Source organism: Dunckerocampus dactyliophorus, chromosome 11 (assembly GCF_027744805.1).
Source record: "Dunckerocampus dactyliophorus isolate RoL2022-P2 chromosome 11, RoL_Ddac_1.1, whole genome shotgun sequence".
Lineage (NCBI taxonomy): Eukaryota > Metazoa > Chordata > Actinopteri > Syngnathiformes > Syngnathidae > Dunckerocampus > Dunckerocampus dactyliophorus.
Genome location: NC_072829.1, coordinates 28,693,558 through 28,708,056, shown reverse-complemented (window position 1 = coordinate 28,708,056; position 14,499 = coordinate 28,693,558). Strand labels below are relative to the sequence as shown.

The window sequence follows — 14,499 nt, the reverse complement described above, 5'->3', positions numbered from 1 at the left end:
TCGCGAGATCTTGTGATACCTCTTCTCATGAGTACATTGTTCAACGGCTGAGTAGCCGCCATTTTAAAGCACATGCCAACCGCTCCTGATACGTCAAATGCGGCTACTGCCACCCTGTGGAGTTTTAGTGAAAAAAACGACATCAAGAGGTTACCTACAGCCACAGGTGTTAACGCCAATGACTTTGATTAAAAGCCCCAGTGTTGTTTTTGTTTTTTTGGACCACACACCATAAAAGAACAGAGGCGTTCATTGGAGCATCGACAGTCAGTCGACAATTTGATTCAAAGATGATGCTGGTGGATGATCACATGGGGTTCCACTCGACGTCTGACCTATAACAGTAAATGTTATACGTGCAATTTTTGGGCCGTGTTGATATATCAATACTGTCAAATCTAAACCAAAAAAATGAATAAAAATGCAAAACTGAACACTCCCAGAGAGAGAAATATTTTCTGGAGAGATGTCAGAATGAGGAGGCTGTGTTACTTGAGGGCGCTTCACAAAGTCAACTGGCCTCTCTCCAAAAACTAGTCCTGATTTCCATATATATTTTTATTTATCCGTAGCGGATGCTGAACCTGTGACTCCAAGCCAACAACTTTCCAAGCTTAGCGACTGCTGCCTTTGTGTTTATTATTGTGGTTGTAATTTGCAGAGGTGCAGAACCTGAGAGGCGTTTCTACTATTGTGGTAAATATTACTACTAATAATACTTTTTACTATTATATAGCCACGCAGGATGGACTGAATCTTAGAAATGCCTCATAGGTCACGTGCAACCACAATAATAAACATAATGTTAAATTAAGACCTCTGACAACTTTGAAATTGGCTGTTGCAGGTGTACCTAATGTTGTGACCAGTGAGTGTGACTGAAGTGGCACCACATGGTCTGTGAGGTAAACACTCATACCTCTCTCTGGCCTCCACCTCTGCAGTTTCCTCCGTGCTGCTCTTCACATCTTCTTTGCCCGTGTTGGCATCCTCCTTCCTGGCCGTGCTGGGCGAGGAGGTGTTCTTGGAGGTGTCCTCGTTGACCTGAAGGCCCGGCACGGTGTGCTGCTGCTGCTGCTGCCATGACTGCTGACCCACTCTGACACAGACAGGCGTAGGTGCCAAGATGCTGTGGGCCGGGCTGCTCGACTTCCGTAGTCCTCCTCTTTCTCGCGAGTGGCTCTTGAGCCGTCCCTGGACGGAGTTCCCTCTGTGGTCATCCTGCTGGATATAACCTCCCACCCCGCCGCCGCCGCCGCTTCCGGCCGAACCTTGGGATGAGTGGCTGAACCATCGCCAGCGGAGCCTTAGGATCTGCTTCATGTCGAATTCCTTCTTCCCCGATACAGACATTGTCCTGTGGCTTTGGAAACGAGGGAGCCCAAAAACATGGAAAGCAGACAAGACCTTGGTTTCAGTCCTCGCTAACTACAGGATGCCTCGTCTCCTGCGTTATTGTCTCACTACAATCATGAGCACCCCCCACTTCCTTCCTCTGTTACACCTCTGCTCTTTTAGTGGCGATGGAGAGTGCTCCTCTGCAGCTTTTGTTCCTACAGCAGCCTCCCTCCAACTCTCCTCCTCTGCCTTCCTCCCTCTCACTGCCTCCTGTGCTGCTGCTGCAACTGCTGCGCCGCCACTGGAGTTAATGCACATGCATGATCCACACTCCCTCCCCTTTGCCTCCCATGTTTCTCTCTCTCCCCCTCTCTTTTTTCTCTCTGCTTGTCTATCCTGTGCACACACACACACTAGGAGACAGACACATATACTGTTGACATAAAATGAGAGAAAGTCCCCAGTCCGACCCCGTTGCCTATGTCTCCGTGTGTGTGCGTGTGTGTGTGTGTGTGTGTGTGTGTGTGTGTGTGTGTGTGTGTGTGTGTGTGTGATAACAGGGCTGTCTGCTCTCACTGCGAGAGAGGCGAGGTGTCATGGAGCCAGGGTGATGAGGCTACACCTTAACAAAGTATGTTCATTTTAATGCTACACCACAATAGTGTATTGAAAGTACCCCTTTTGTTGACAATCAACACCCTGGAAAAGTGCCATTTTGTACCATTTTATGACCCCTGATGAGGATGTGGGAGGTTACCCCCAATTCCCGGTCCACCCTTACCACTTTTGTTACAACAGAATTTAATGCCTCAGAAAAGTGCCATTTTGTACCATTTTTGGCACCTGCCGTGACCCCCGATGAGCGCGTGGGAGGTGTCCCCCACTTACCAGACCAGAAAAGTGTGAAGCAATATTTTAACAAGTTATTTGCGTAAGGGTCCCCTTATGACACAAAAGTGCATGGAAGCATGATGAAAAAAATTAATTTTGCGTAAGGGTCCCCCTATGACTTCTGTTGAAAATCAACACCTCAGAAAAATGTCATTTTCTTCCATTTTGGGTTCTTCCGGGACCCCCAATTAGGATGTGGGGAATTTTCCCCCTCTCCCGGACCAGAAGAGTGCCATTGAAGCAAGATGGAAAAAAAGATTTTGCGTAAGGGTCCTCCCTCGCCACTTTTGTCAAAACAAACGTGAACGCTTCTAAATAGTTGCATGTTCTGCCATTTTCCTATTGAGGGTGTATGACATTTACCCCACCGCCCCAACCAGAAAAGTGTATCCAAGATCAATAATATTAATTTCGCATAAATGTCCTCTCTTACCACTTTTGTGAAAAATCAACGCCTTGGAAAAGCGGCTTTCGCTGCCATTTTATGATTTCTGTTGAAAGAAAGTTAGTGAAAGAAGTTAGTGACTAATTCCCACCGGTGATTGGCGGTGCACCGGTGCTTGCAAAGCTGGCGCCCAGCCAAATGTAACGAGCGTAAATATAACGGCTCGGTGATTAAGGGTCCAGACAATGGCAAATACTACACTACAACATCACCTGGAGCAGTTCACATACAATATTTGTCGAATAACATGACAAAAATATCAAACCTTTTAAGTAAAATACATCTACTCAGCAGAGATGTCAATTTCCTCCTAATCTGTCACCCATTGTGGGCGGAACTTGTGTGCTTATTGAACAGTTTTGCTCTGATCAACCAATCAGAGGATGATGGAAAAGTGCTGATGTCACTGCTGGCCCTGAGAAGCAAATCTGAAGTCTGATTGGCTAAAAAAAATAGCCCCATTGCTAATTTTGAAGGCCTTTGGCAGATTCAATTTAGTATGGCAACAGACAGAAGCTGAAATCTGATTGGACAAGAAAATATAACGTTCACATACACAGCTGGAAGCTGGAAGCCGTCCAGGAAACACGCTAATGAAAATAATAAACTAATACAATTTAATGGAGTACTAGAATTGAAGTTATAAATGTAGGTCAGTGCTTCTGCTAGTGCTTAGGGCAGCAGAGAAGGCCTTGTGGGCCCAGACTGCACACCACTGGCAAAAAGAAGCACAAAAAAGTCTGTCAGTGTCAACATCGGAGTTACATTCAACACCAGCGAGTCCCAATGGAGTGTCCAGCGTTACTGAAGAGTATTTCAGATCCGGAAACAATGCAACACTGAGCCAGGAGTTGACCACCGGTCGTCAGGGGGGATGAAAGAGCACAAGAAATAACGAGGCAAGAAGTGTCAGCAGTGGACTTGACTGCTAACGATAGCTGCTAGCTGGATATTGTTTGTTTTTTGTGGCTGTAATTTGCAGTGCACCGCGCCGTACTGAGAGGTATGAGGTGTTTTTGACCGTCTCATCAAGCCAATAAAATATTAGAAACACTTTGAAGGATGATGCAGCGCAAACTGCAACCACAACAATAAAAGCATTGGTAAATGACTGCCTCTCTGACAGTGTCAATCAGGATGAATTTTTGACACAGCTTTTGTATGGGACCTCATGAATTGTGCAGGGGCGCACCATAATGATGCAGCCACTGTATGAATTTATACATGACACATTAATGTGTAGCGCCTCCAGTTAAAACCAAATGCAATGTATCTCTCCCAGACATGCATCTGTGCACATCTGCTGTGACTTTCACATCAAACACAGTCCCATGAGGGTGTGGGGTGGGTTGACATCTCAGTGTAGGTAACCGTGCAGAAAAAAAAAACACATTCCCCTTCAATCACCCTCTTGGAAGGCCCCTCATGAGAACCGTTTTAAAAGAACTACATACTGATGAAACCTCAAGGTCAGTGAGCGCCTTGTCAAAGCTTCAGAGCACTCTTTTACATTTCAACAATAGACCCAGCTATAAAAATGCACTGCTGTACTCCAAAGGGACGACGGCATAGAAAGGTAAGTCAGGAGACCCCCCTATTCATGAAAATACAAACACATCTGGATCCAAGTGTACAAAGTATACGGCATATCATCAAGGAAAACATACCGTGTTGACGGTCAGAATGCAGTGGAACCCATGAAATGGTGAAGGATGGAGTTCAACTCAAATTTCCTGGCAAATTATGCTTCAAAAGTCAAACCAAAATTTAGAGGAAGTGATGAATGCTATGTTAGCAAATCATGTCTGACTTCAGCTTTGCTTTTCTTTGGCTTTTTAGGTTTTTGTGAGCCACAGAAGGGAACCAAATCAAATGTTTGGTGCAGAAGTGGAACTGCGATATCGGAAAGTGCCTGCCTACTCAGTACAATACGAGCAGTGCAGATGCTTACGTAAATAACGTGCACAGTGTTCCCTCGTTTATCGCGGGGAAGGGTTCCCAAAATAGCCCAAATGAAAAAAAGTGAAATAGCAAAGTAGCCAACTTCATTTTTTTACAATTATTATAAGGCTGTGAAACCCCTCACCATACACTTTATACACTTTCTCAGACAGGCAATAACATTTTCTCACATTTCGTTTGAATTTTAAATACAGGTCACACAAGGAATTATGGCGTCACTTGCGTGTATTTCACTCCTGTGACCGTGCCTTTTCATCCTGGCGCTGTCATATTTTTGTATCCTTGTTCAAACATATTGCTGCAGTACTCCTCCTGTTGCAGTCCTCCTCCTTCGAACTGAAGATTAATTTACAAGTTAGCAAGCTAGGATGACACAGAAGACACGGACACGAAGGAGTCTGATGGTCTACAAGCCAATCAGGACGCAGAAATCAATGGGCGATGCAGACAGACGAGAGAGGTAAGTGAGAGACACTCAGCTTCCCACAATGCAACTCCTCTTAAGGAGCCAGGCTCGGCGTGTAACAGCGTTCATGCACTGTTATATAAAAAAAAAAAAGAAGCACGAAAAAAATTCAGCGAATCCGTGAAAGGTGAACCACGATAGAGCGAGGGAACACTCTAGCTGAAAGCATGATCTCCAGAGAGGCGTTTAAGAGCACATTTTTCCATTACAGGATGAGTAGTTTTACTTTGCTTTAGTTGTATAGTCGTCTCTTGCCACATTACGGTTCCAACATCGCTCCCTCACTCTATTGCGGTTTTTTAAAAATTATGAACTAATAAAGCATCACCGTTTCGTAATTATGTCCCATTATTCTTCAAAAACTATTGACTATTGAAGTGATATGTAGTATTCTGGTCACTAGGGGTCGGTAATGACACAAAACATTGATGAGACATGACATTACTACACAATACATTAACACTGCATGTAGTCAGCCATGGTATGACGACATGACGGAGTGAAAAAAGTTATCCTCCCATTCCGTGTGGAAGTGGTAGGTTTTGGCTTTTGACTTTGTCCTTCGTCCCCACTTTGTTTGAGACCCTTTCTTAAGTTTAGAATAGAAATAGAATAAGCTGGAGGCTATCTAGTTAAATGGGTAGCATACGTTTATGTTTGTGTTTAAAGGTAAACTGCACTTGTTGCGGAATTTTGCCCATCATTCACAATCCTTATGTGGGACATGAACACACATGTCTTTCTCTTTTCTGTGCACTTGAAAGCTATAAAAACAGCTAAAAACGGGCATCTAACCCTAACCCTACACAGCAGCAGTGGCGGCAGCTTTCGGTCGTGGCCTGAGGCACTGTGAGAGAGTGTGTGGTGAAGCTAGCCGCTAGCTGGCTACTAGCTAGCCGGTGTGGTGTGTAAAGAGGTCACATTTGTTGGTCACATTATGTAAATGGAGCGTTGTTGGCGCTTTTCCTTTCTTGCTTTTTCTGAAGCCCTAAAAGGCAGAATAGATGTGTCCCATTACGTTAATTCCCAGCTGCCTCTTTTTAGTTGTTTTTATATCTTTAAAACACACAGAAAAGAGAAAGACGTGTGTTCATGTCTCACATAAGGATGGGGGGCTTTTTTTTTTTAAGTGCCGTTTTCCTTTAAAGCTGTGGCCGTCTCTTGTGTCCCTGCAGTGATCCCGTAGCTTGCATAAGCAATGTGGCGTAAACAAACAATAGGAGTGTAAAGGTGACTATAGGGGTGTTATTTCATGTCTCCAGGGCTCTAATAATGGTAAAAAAAAAAAAAAAAACGTATTTAGAAAGTCATAAACAGGATGTTTATGCTCTAACTACAAATATATTCAATTTATTAATATTGAATCCGACTACATGAAAATTCACTTATTCACTTAGGGATGATTGTATTGATTTTTTTACCACAGTGCCTAACTTCTCATCCTCCTTGCCTGTACAGTTATGAAAGGTTTTAGAATGATGATAGTTTGAGCCTGAAAAAAAGTCATTCACTTCCTGTTATTTCCCATGTTTTCTGTTGATTCAAACTACATTAGAACACTTTGGATTGTGTTTGGCTTTGGAGTTTCGAGTGGACTTCACTTCTTTCCAATCCAGCAGCAAGGATGGTATCTTCTTGCCAATGCATCATATTGAGTGAGTAATTGCACTTTTTCTGCTTTTAATCTCTTCCTATTAACACGTTTTCATGTTCATCCCGCAGTGCGGTGTCATGCACAAGCAGGTTACTTGACTTCAATATCGACAAAGCACTTGAAAATGAGAACGCTGTCTTTTTGCCGTCAACCATAAAAACTATCTCCGCTGGCAGAGATGAAAGGGCGACCTTGCACTCAAAACCGCTTCGATTCGGCCACGTGAAAGCTCTCTTACGCCTCCGCCGCCTCCCACTGCACGCTGGGAAGAGCGTGTGGGCATCGTCAGCGGGAAGGTTATTTGTAACCAACTCCCGTGTCCGCCAGCATAGGCTTAAGCCTTTCCTCGCCAAGGTAATTTAATAGGGGTAATTACACAAACATTGATCTAATCTATAAAACATATTCTGTTCACAGTCTGCAAATTGCGTCTACTTCCTGATTGCAAATAACATGCTTAAAATTCAGTGTGTTCTCTCCACTCAGAAAATGCATGTTGACGAAATGAAAAGTCAACATCAGCCAAGCAGAAATGCTGTGGTAAGCTGCCGATATCAAAGGCAAAAAAAGAAAACTGTAAAGCTGGTTAACATATCACACAAAACATAGCAATTCCTAAATACAGTGGAACCTCGGTTAACGTCCGCCCCAGTTTGCGTGTTTTTCAGTTAACGTGGAAAACTTACGCCACAAATGTGCCTCGGTTTGCGTACAATGCAGCGCGCCGTGTCGTCTTAGACACTGTGCGAGTCCATCTGTGTTCCGAATGTATTTTTATCACAAAACTTCCTAAGCTTCTAACAAAGAAGCGAGCTTGCAAGCTTGCTACGGAAGTCAGCTACGTAACCCGTCTATGATGTCATCAGAGGTTGACTCAAAAAACACATATTTATGCATGAAAGGGATAAATGTACATTTAAGGTTACTTTTACCTTCACTGAAGACGTGATTCTTGACACAATACGGACACCACCTTCCTGTTTTGCCATGAGTTATTTATTGAATTAAATTCAATTCAAGAATTCAAGTTTTTCACCTTCTTTATAAAAATGTTGGCACTTGGAACTTTCTGTGGCTCCATTTTGAAAAATTTAACTTAGAGTTGGACCTCCTGGAATGAATTAATGATGCTAACCAAGGGTCCAGTGAAGCATACAAATATGCTCCCTAGCAGTCCAGGCGCACTAGGTGAGATTTTATATGGTGAATGATTACAAATAATTACATAAATATGTAAAGTATAATACAAATACCCTGTAAATAAGTGGACCAATAATAATAATAGTAATAAATTATAAATACAGCAATCAACAATTTCAGTGACCACACAGATTGCCGACAGTAACTCAATAGATACGCTACACTATGCAATAGCAATACAGTGGAACCTCGGTTAGCGTCCGCCCCGTTTAGCGTGTTTTCCATTAACATAAAAAAATTACGCCACAATTTTGCCTCGGTTGTGTGCATTCTCCGGTTAGCTGGCACTTGAAACGTTCTTTGGCTCCATTTTGGGTTGTTGAAGTGAGAGACACTATGGAATTCACAAAATAAATCATGGCAAAACAGGAATGTGGTGGTGGTTGATCTCGCTGCCACAGCGTGTTTTTGGGAACAGTCCCGTCAAGAATCACGTCTTCTGTGAAGGTAAAAGTAACCTTAAATGTTCTTTTATACATTTCATTCATCATTAATATGCATTTTGAATGGTTTACTGCTTGTAAAACTATAAAAACATGTTTTGTGTTAACATTTTGGCTTTCTGGAATAGAGTAATTCGATTTACATGATATCTTATGGGAAACATTTATTCAGTTTGCGTCCGTTTCGGTTTGAGTTGGACCTTCAGGTACAAATTAATGACGCTAACCAAGGTTTCACTGTATAATAAAACTAAATTAAAAAAATAACTATACAAAAGCTATGTCAAATACTTACATATTCAAGAGTTTTTTATTGTCACATGCAAAGCTACATACAAAAAGGATTTTTTGTTATAATTTGTAGTAATATAAATTGAGCATTGCTTTACATTTGAATCAATGTGAGCGTTTCCATTTTAAGAGTCCATAGTAATTACGAGGTTTAATATAATCGTATTCAAGGTACATTTTTTCCTGTTTTTGGCGCCCCCTGGAGGTCATGCAACCCTTAGCGTCCGCCTAATGGGCCAGCCGGCTCTGCTCCCAGGTGACTGTGTGCGGTTACGGAGATGCCGCAACATCACTGCTGCATCATGAGGTCTTTTTTAGAAAAAATCCAATAAGTATAAAAAGAGTGTCTGATTTTTATTTTGTTTTTAGTTCTAATCAGTCTCTCAAATAGCCATCCTATCATCTAAACGAGTACAAAACGTGACGCCTTAATGTGAATGCTTGACTCTCACAGCAGCGACACAACATTCTTTAAAGAAAAAAATACACCGAAAAATATGATCATATAATGCTGAAAAATGATCTTTGTCAATGCTTCCATTAACACGTTGAAATGAAGGCTGGCACGAAGCACTCAGTGTTCTTTGCTGATATCCAAGTGTTTGTGCTCGTGGTAAAAATACATTTTTTTTCCATACAGTCGAAAGGCCAGCACAATACATTATTAATGAGAGCAATGTCTGCTCACAAACATATTTTATGTACAGTCATGTTGTGTTACTTTGGAGCCCAAAGGGGGCCAGCACGCGGAGTCTGTTCCCAACTGAATCCTGATAATTGAAAGGGTTGAAATGTGTACCATGAGTGTGCGTGTGTGTGTGTGCGTGTGTGTGTGTGTGTGTGTGTGTGTGTGTGTGTGTGTGTGCGTCCAAGTCTGGTTAAATCACTGCAGGGTTTTTTTGTTGTTGTTGTTTTGCTACGCGAGTGGAGCTCACCTTACACCTTCACCTTTTGACATTGACTGCTTAACAACAAAGCTCCAGCTCTGATATACTAAGGCTATAAAACATGGCGAGCGTAACTTTTTATTACAGTTGCACACTATTTAATGCTCATTAAGTGCAATTCATGGCACACAAACAGACAGTGAGGATTATACGAGTCTCCGAAAAATAATTTAATTGCTACCATTAACAGATAATTAATTTGGTTTTACTGCCCGAATTAGTAACACTGCCCAGCTTTATTAACTTTTTGCATTTGCACTACAATGCTTTTATCAGCAGCTTTTCCTACGGTTGTTTCTGCAATCAGCAGCGTAAACGCTGACGAGAATGAGGCATTTAATATGCCACGCTACTTTGTGTTTTACTATACCAAAGACGTATTTATACGTTTTTACACTCCCGAACGCCCGATCCCAGTGACACATTTCAACGTCTTTTACATATTTTTGCGTGAGAGGCAAAAAGAGGTGATGATGCAACTGTGCACTAATGCATTAACCTTTCAGAGCAACAGCGGCCACAAGGTGGCAGGAGTGCATTTCATAAGACCTCGGCAGGGGTCATTTCGATGACGAATCACACATGACAGGAAGGAGGAAGCGAGAAGAGCGTGGAGGAGTGTAGCGTGCAGCAGGTTACGCATTGTAGGGAAATTTTAACGCACACACACAAACACGCACACACGTGCACACAGAGTTCAGTTCCAAATGTGAAAAATGTAAATAGTTCATGGTGTAATATTTGTAAATAAATTGTCATTTTGACGTAGAACTGCTGTCACAAAAGCAAAAAATATTTGTGTCAAAGTGAAAGTTATGCTTGAAATGTATCTTTTCACAAAAAGCTGTTTTTCTCCCTCTTTTAGTCGGGAACTGATATTTTCCTGAAACGTACCTATGTTCTACTGCTGATTACTTAAGAATGGAAAAAGGTAGAAACAAACTTTTTTTTCTGATGAAAGACGGGAGTCTAATCTTTCTTTTGGCAAGTTCCAGGTTCATGTGCCTTGAGAGATCAGTCAAAATAGTCTAAAATGGCCAGTACTGAAGGGGTTGTCCTTTGAAAAATGGCTGGGATTGAATGAGTTCAAATGGTATGATTAAACAAATGAGACTGCAGCAGTAACATTCTGGAGAGGGAGAGGGGACATTTCTCTCAGTATTATGTGACAACAAACGTCTATTAGAATGAGATATGAGCTCATGTATAGAAGCCCGTCATCACACTGGGTCACCTCTTTGATGCACGCATGCATGCAGGAGTCAAGGACACCATCTGGCCGCACTCGGCATGACACATACGATGTCAGATGTTGCACTGGTGTGCTACAAGCCATTAGCATCTAACATCTTCCTCCCTCGGGACAGCATAGTACTCATACAGTATGCTGCATGCCTTGTTGGCAATTTGCTAAAATGATTAAGTGGTTTTGATTGTCCACAAATAGACACACACTGCATAGTAATATGGATTTATCCTTGGTTAGAAATGCCATACACTGATATGCCATGGAGTACAGAATCCACATTTTCAATGAATGAAGAGAGATACTTTCAGAAGGTAACGTGCAATGCTTCTCTCAGCGGGAATGACCAAATTGCCCCAAGATGTTACGGAAAGATTCAAAGAAGTAATTGATTGTCTTACCTGAAAATGGAGTGTGAAAGTCACACCAACTTTTAGCTGCAATAGACTCACAACAGCTCGGGGCTCTTTTTGTCTCCTCTTTCTCTTTCACCACACAAATGTTTGCCTCTCCAAAAAGGAAAGGGGGGCACTTTCCTCTTTCAAAGGAAGCAGTTCCTTCCTCTGCACTGCATCAACAATTGCCTTCCTGCGCGCCACAAACATGCAAAGACCACGTCCTGTATTTGAGGCACAACACTGCTATCATAGACACTTTGTGTAAATGTGGAATTTCTCCTAAAAGCAATTTCAGCAACACTGCAGACATTAAACATGGATAGACTGTACTTTACATTAGTCTGTGTACAGCTTGTAGTAGAGCAGAATAGCTTTACTGTCCACTGAAAATGGCTCAGCAGCCATTATGATGGAAATAGCTGGCAACACAAGTGAGTACCAAGATAGTTGTATAATATTGCAGAGAGTCAAGCATAGTGGTGGTAGTGTCACGGTCTGGGGCTGCATGAGTGCTGTCGGCACTGGGGAGCTGCGGTTTGTTGCGGTAAAGATGAATTCCAACATGTACTGCAACACTTAAAGCAGAGCATGATTCCTCCCTTTGGGAAAACCGGACCGCATGGCAGTTTTCTAACATCATAACGAGCCCAAACTGACCTCCAAGATGACAAGTTCTGACAAGGAAGCTGAACATGAAGGACAATAACGGTTGCGTGTGGAGTCATTTTCACAAAACTGTAAATGTAAACTGCTGTACAGGCTGCACAATATCTAGTTTCTATTGTATTTTCCATTAAGGAGATATAATCACATTACTGACTAAACTAATATATTTATATTATATATATATAATTGTATGTATTAATTAATGTAATTTTTGTAATTAATTAATTTCTTATTTTTTATTTATAATGTTAAATACTGTATATGTAGTAGATAACTTATGACCTTCCTAAAATAATGGCACTAACTCATTTGTCTTGTCTTTTATTTGTTTTTTGTTTTTTTTGACAAAATTGATCATTTTTCATAATTCAGTTCTTCATGATTCTGGACACCTCTGGTGAAATTTCCTCTTTCACATGAAAATATGACTTATTATTTATTATTATTTTAGAAAGGTGACAATACAATCAATACAATACAATTACATGCACAGGCCACATCATTAGGTACACCTGCACAGTTGGAAAAGAACAAGTCCAAGAGCTGCACCACAGATTCTTCATGTGCCAAGATGATACAGTAACGCTTGTTAAATTGTGTCTATTTTTAGAGAGGTAGTAAGTTCTACAGAGCCACAGTAATAAATGAATAATAATGATAATAATAAATAATTAAAATAAATGAATTAATGCTGGGTCTGGAACCAATTAACCACAATAAACGCTGAATTATTGTACATGGCAGTGATGTGTAGTCAGGGGAGGCAGGTGAGGCAAAGATGGTGGACACATCCATCCATCCATCCATCCATTTTCTATACCGCTTAACCTCACTAGGGTCGCGGGTGTGCTGGAGCCTATCCCAGCTGACTGCGGGCGAGAGGCGGGGTACACCCTGGACTGGTCGGCAGTCAATCGCAGGGATGTTGGACACGGTCAGTATAAAATTATTTTGAGATGGAGAAATCCTATTTTTTGGATAATTATGTCATCCCATGAGTGCATATTGACTAAATAAAGACTTACTCCTGAACCCCATTGAGAATATTTTGGATGTGCTTGGGAAGACTTTGTGCAGTCATCCGAAATCCATCGTCAATATATGATCTTGCTGAAAAATTCATGCTACTCTGGACAGAAATAAATGTCATGACATTGCAGAAGCTTGTGTCAATGATGGCACGGCGAATGTGTGCCATAATCAAAGCCAAAGATGGTCCAGCAAAATATTAGTGTGACTTTTTTGTGGGCCAGATGGTATATGGCTGTCATAGGGATGAAACGGTATATGGATTCAACATGGAAATTATCCTTACTACCATATTTTGCGTCAGAGAATCTGGTGTGCATACGACAGTTACTAGCAAACTGTACAATAAATGACAACGGAGAAGAAGAAGAAGCAAGTCTGGCAGTGTAGAAGAAGTCGTTGCTAGGTGCTAAGCTGTGCTACATCATACATTTATTTTGCCCCTGCAAAACATGGCGGAAGGTTTTCAGGTTTTTTAAGAGTGCCGATGGAATCGTGATTCAAGATGACTTCCCTGTCTGCAGAACAACACGCTGAATGTACTGTACTGACTCAAGAGATAAGTTTACAGCTAGTTAAACATCACGTGGTGACATTTATCAGCCATGTTACCAATCGTTAACAGCCGCTTCTGTTGCAGCTGTGACTCATGTGTCAGCAGTGCAAACGCCTACGTATTCCCGTGGAATTTATTGAAAGTACTCATCAAATGGATTGAAAAATTGTTCAAGCAGTAGATACAATCGACTGTATTAAACGGTACGTCAATTTGACCCATTGCAATCTAGGGCTGGGAATCTCAGGGCACCTCCCGGTTCGATATGAGTCGTGATACAATAACGACAATATTTGGATACAGTGATAGGGTGAAACAACAAAAAAAAAGAAAACAATTTATCATTTATGTTTTGCAATGGGATTTTCTCCAGGTACTTTGGTTTCCCCCCCCAGGTTAATTGGAGACTCTAAATTGTCCATAGGTATGAATGTGAGTGTGAATGGTTGTTTGTCTATACTGTATGTGCCCTGCGATTGGCTGGCGACCAGTCCAGGGTGTACCCCGCCTCTTGCTCAATGTCAGCTGGGATATGCTCCAGCATACCCCCCGCGACCCTAGTGAGGAGAAGCATCATAGATGATGGATGGATGGATGGATGTTTTGCAATGAAACACACTCAATTGAACAACACAACATTTTGCATGTAAATAGGAAAATCAGTATTTCTCTTACGAGGCACAGTTTTCTCCGGGAGTTCTGTGAGGGTGAGGGTGAATGAGGTGGCTGTCTCCTCACCCAGCTTTGTCGCATCCAGCCCAAATGAGTCCACACTTTGGATTTCAACAATGCTTTCAGTTTTGCTTTCAGGTAGACTGAGTCTGCCATGGTGCCACGTTGCTTGTTTTCTTCCTCTGTGACTTCTGCCCAATTTTCTGCCACTCTGGCAAGGAGCTCCTCCTGGATGACAAGGTGACTCGGCTCACTGAAGAACGGTGAAGGACGTTTATAGCGGCTATATTTTAAT

The 14,499-nt window shown here is 41.9% G+C and overlaps 1 protein-coding gene across 2 annotated transcripts in view; it reads right to left on the bottom strand.

Moving 5' to 3' along the window:
- Positions 1-11,377, bottom strand: part of klhl4 (kelch-like family member 4) — a 51,391-nt gene extending 40,014 nt beyond the window's left edge. Inside the window, exon 1 of one of the 2 annotated variants that reach the window (XM_054792236.1) lies at positions 11,285-11,377. Coding sequence is in view for 1 of the 2 variants with exons in the window: in XM_054792235.1 (XP_054648210.1) it covers positions 920-1,353 (434 nt within the window). In the remaining variant the exon portion in view is untranslated. Of the gene's footprint in view, positions 1-919; positions 1,675-11,284 lie in introns of those variants that run through there. The other variant, XM_054792235.1, reaches the window with a different exon arrangement.
- Positions 11,378-14,499: the final 3,122 nt, after the last annotated feature.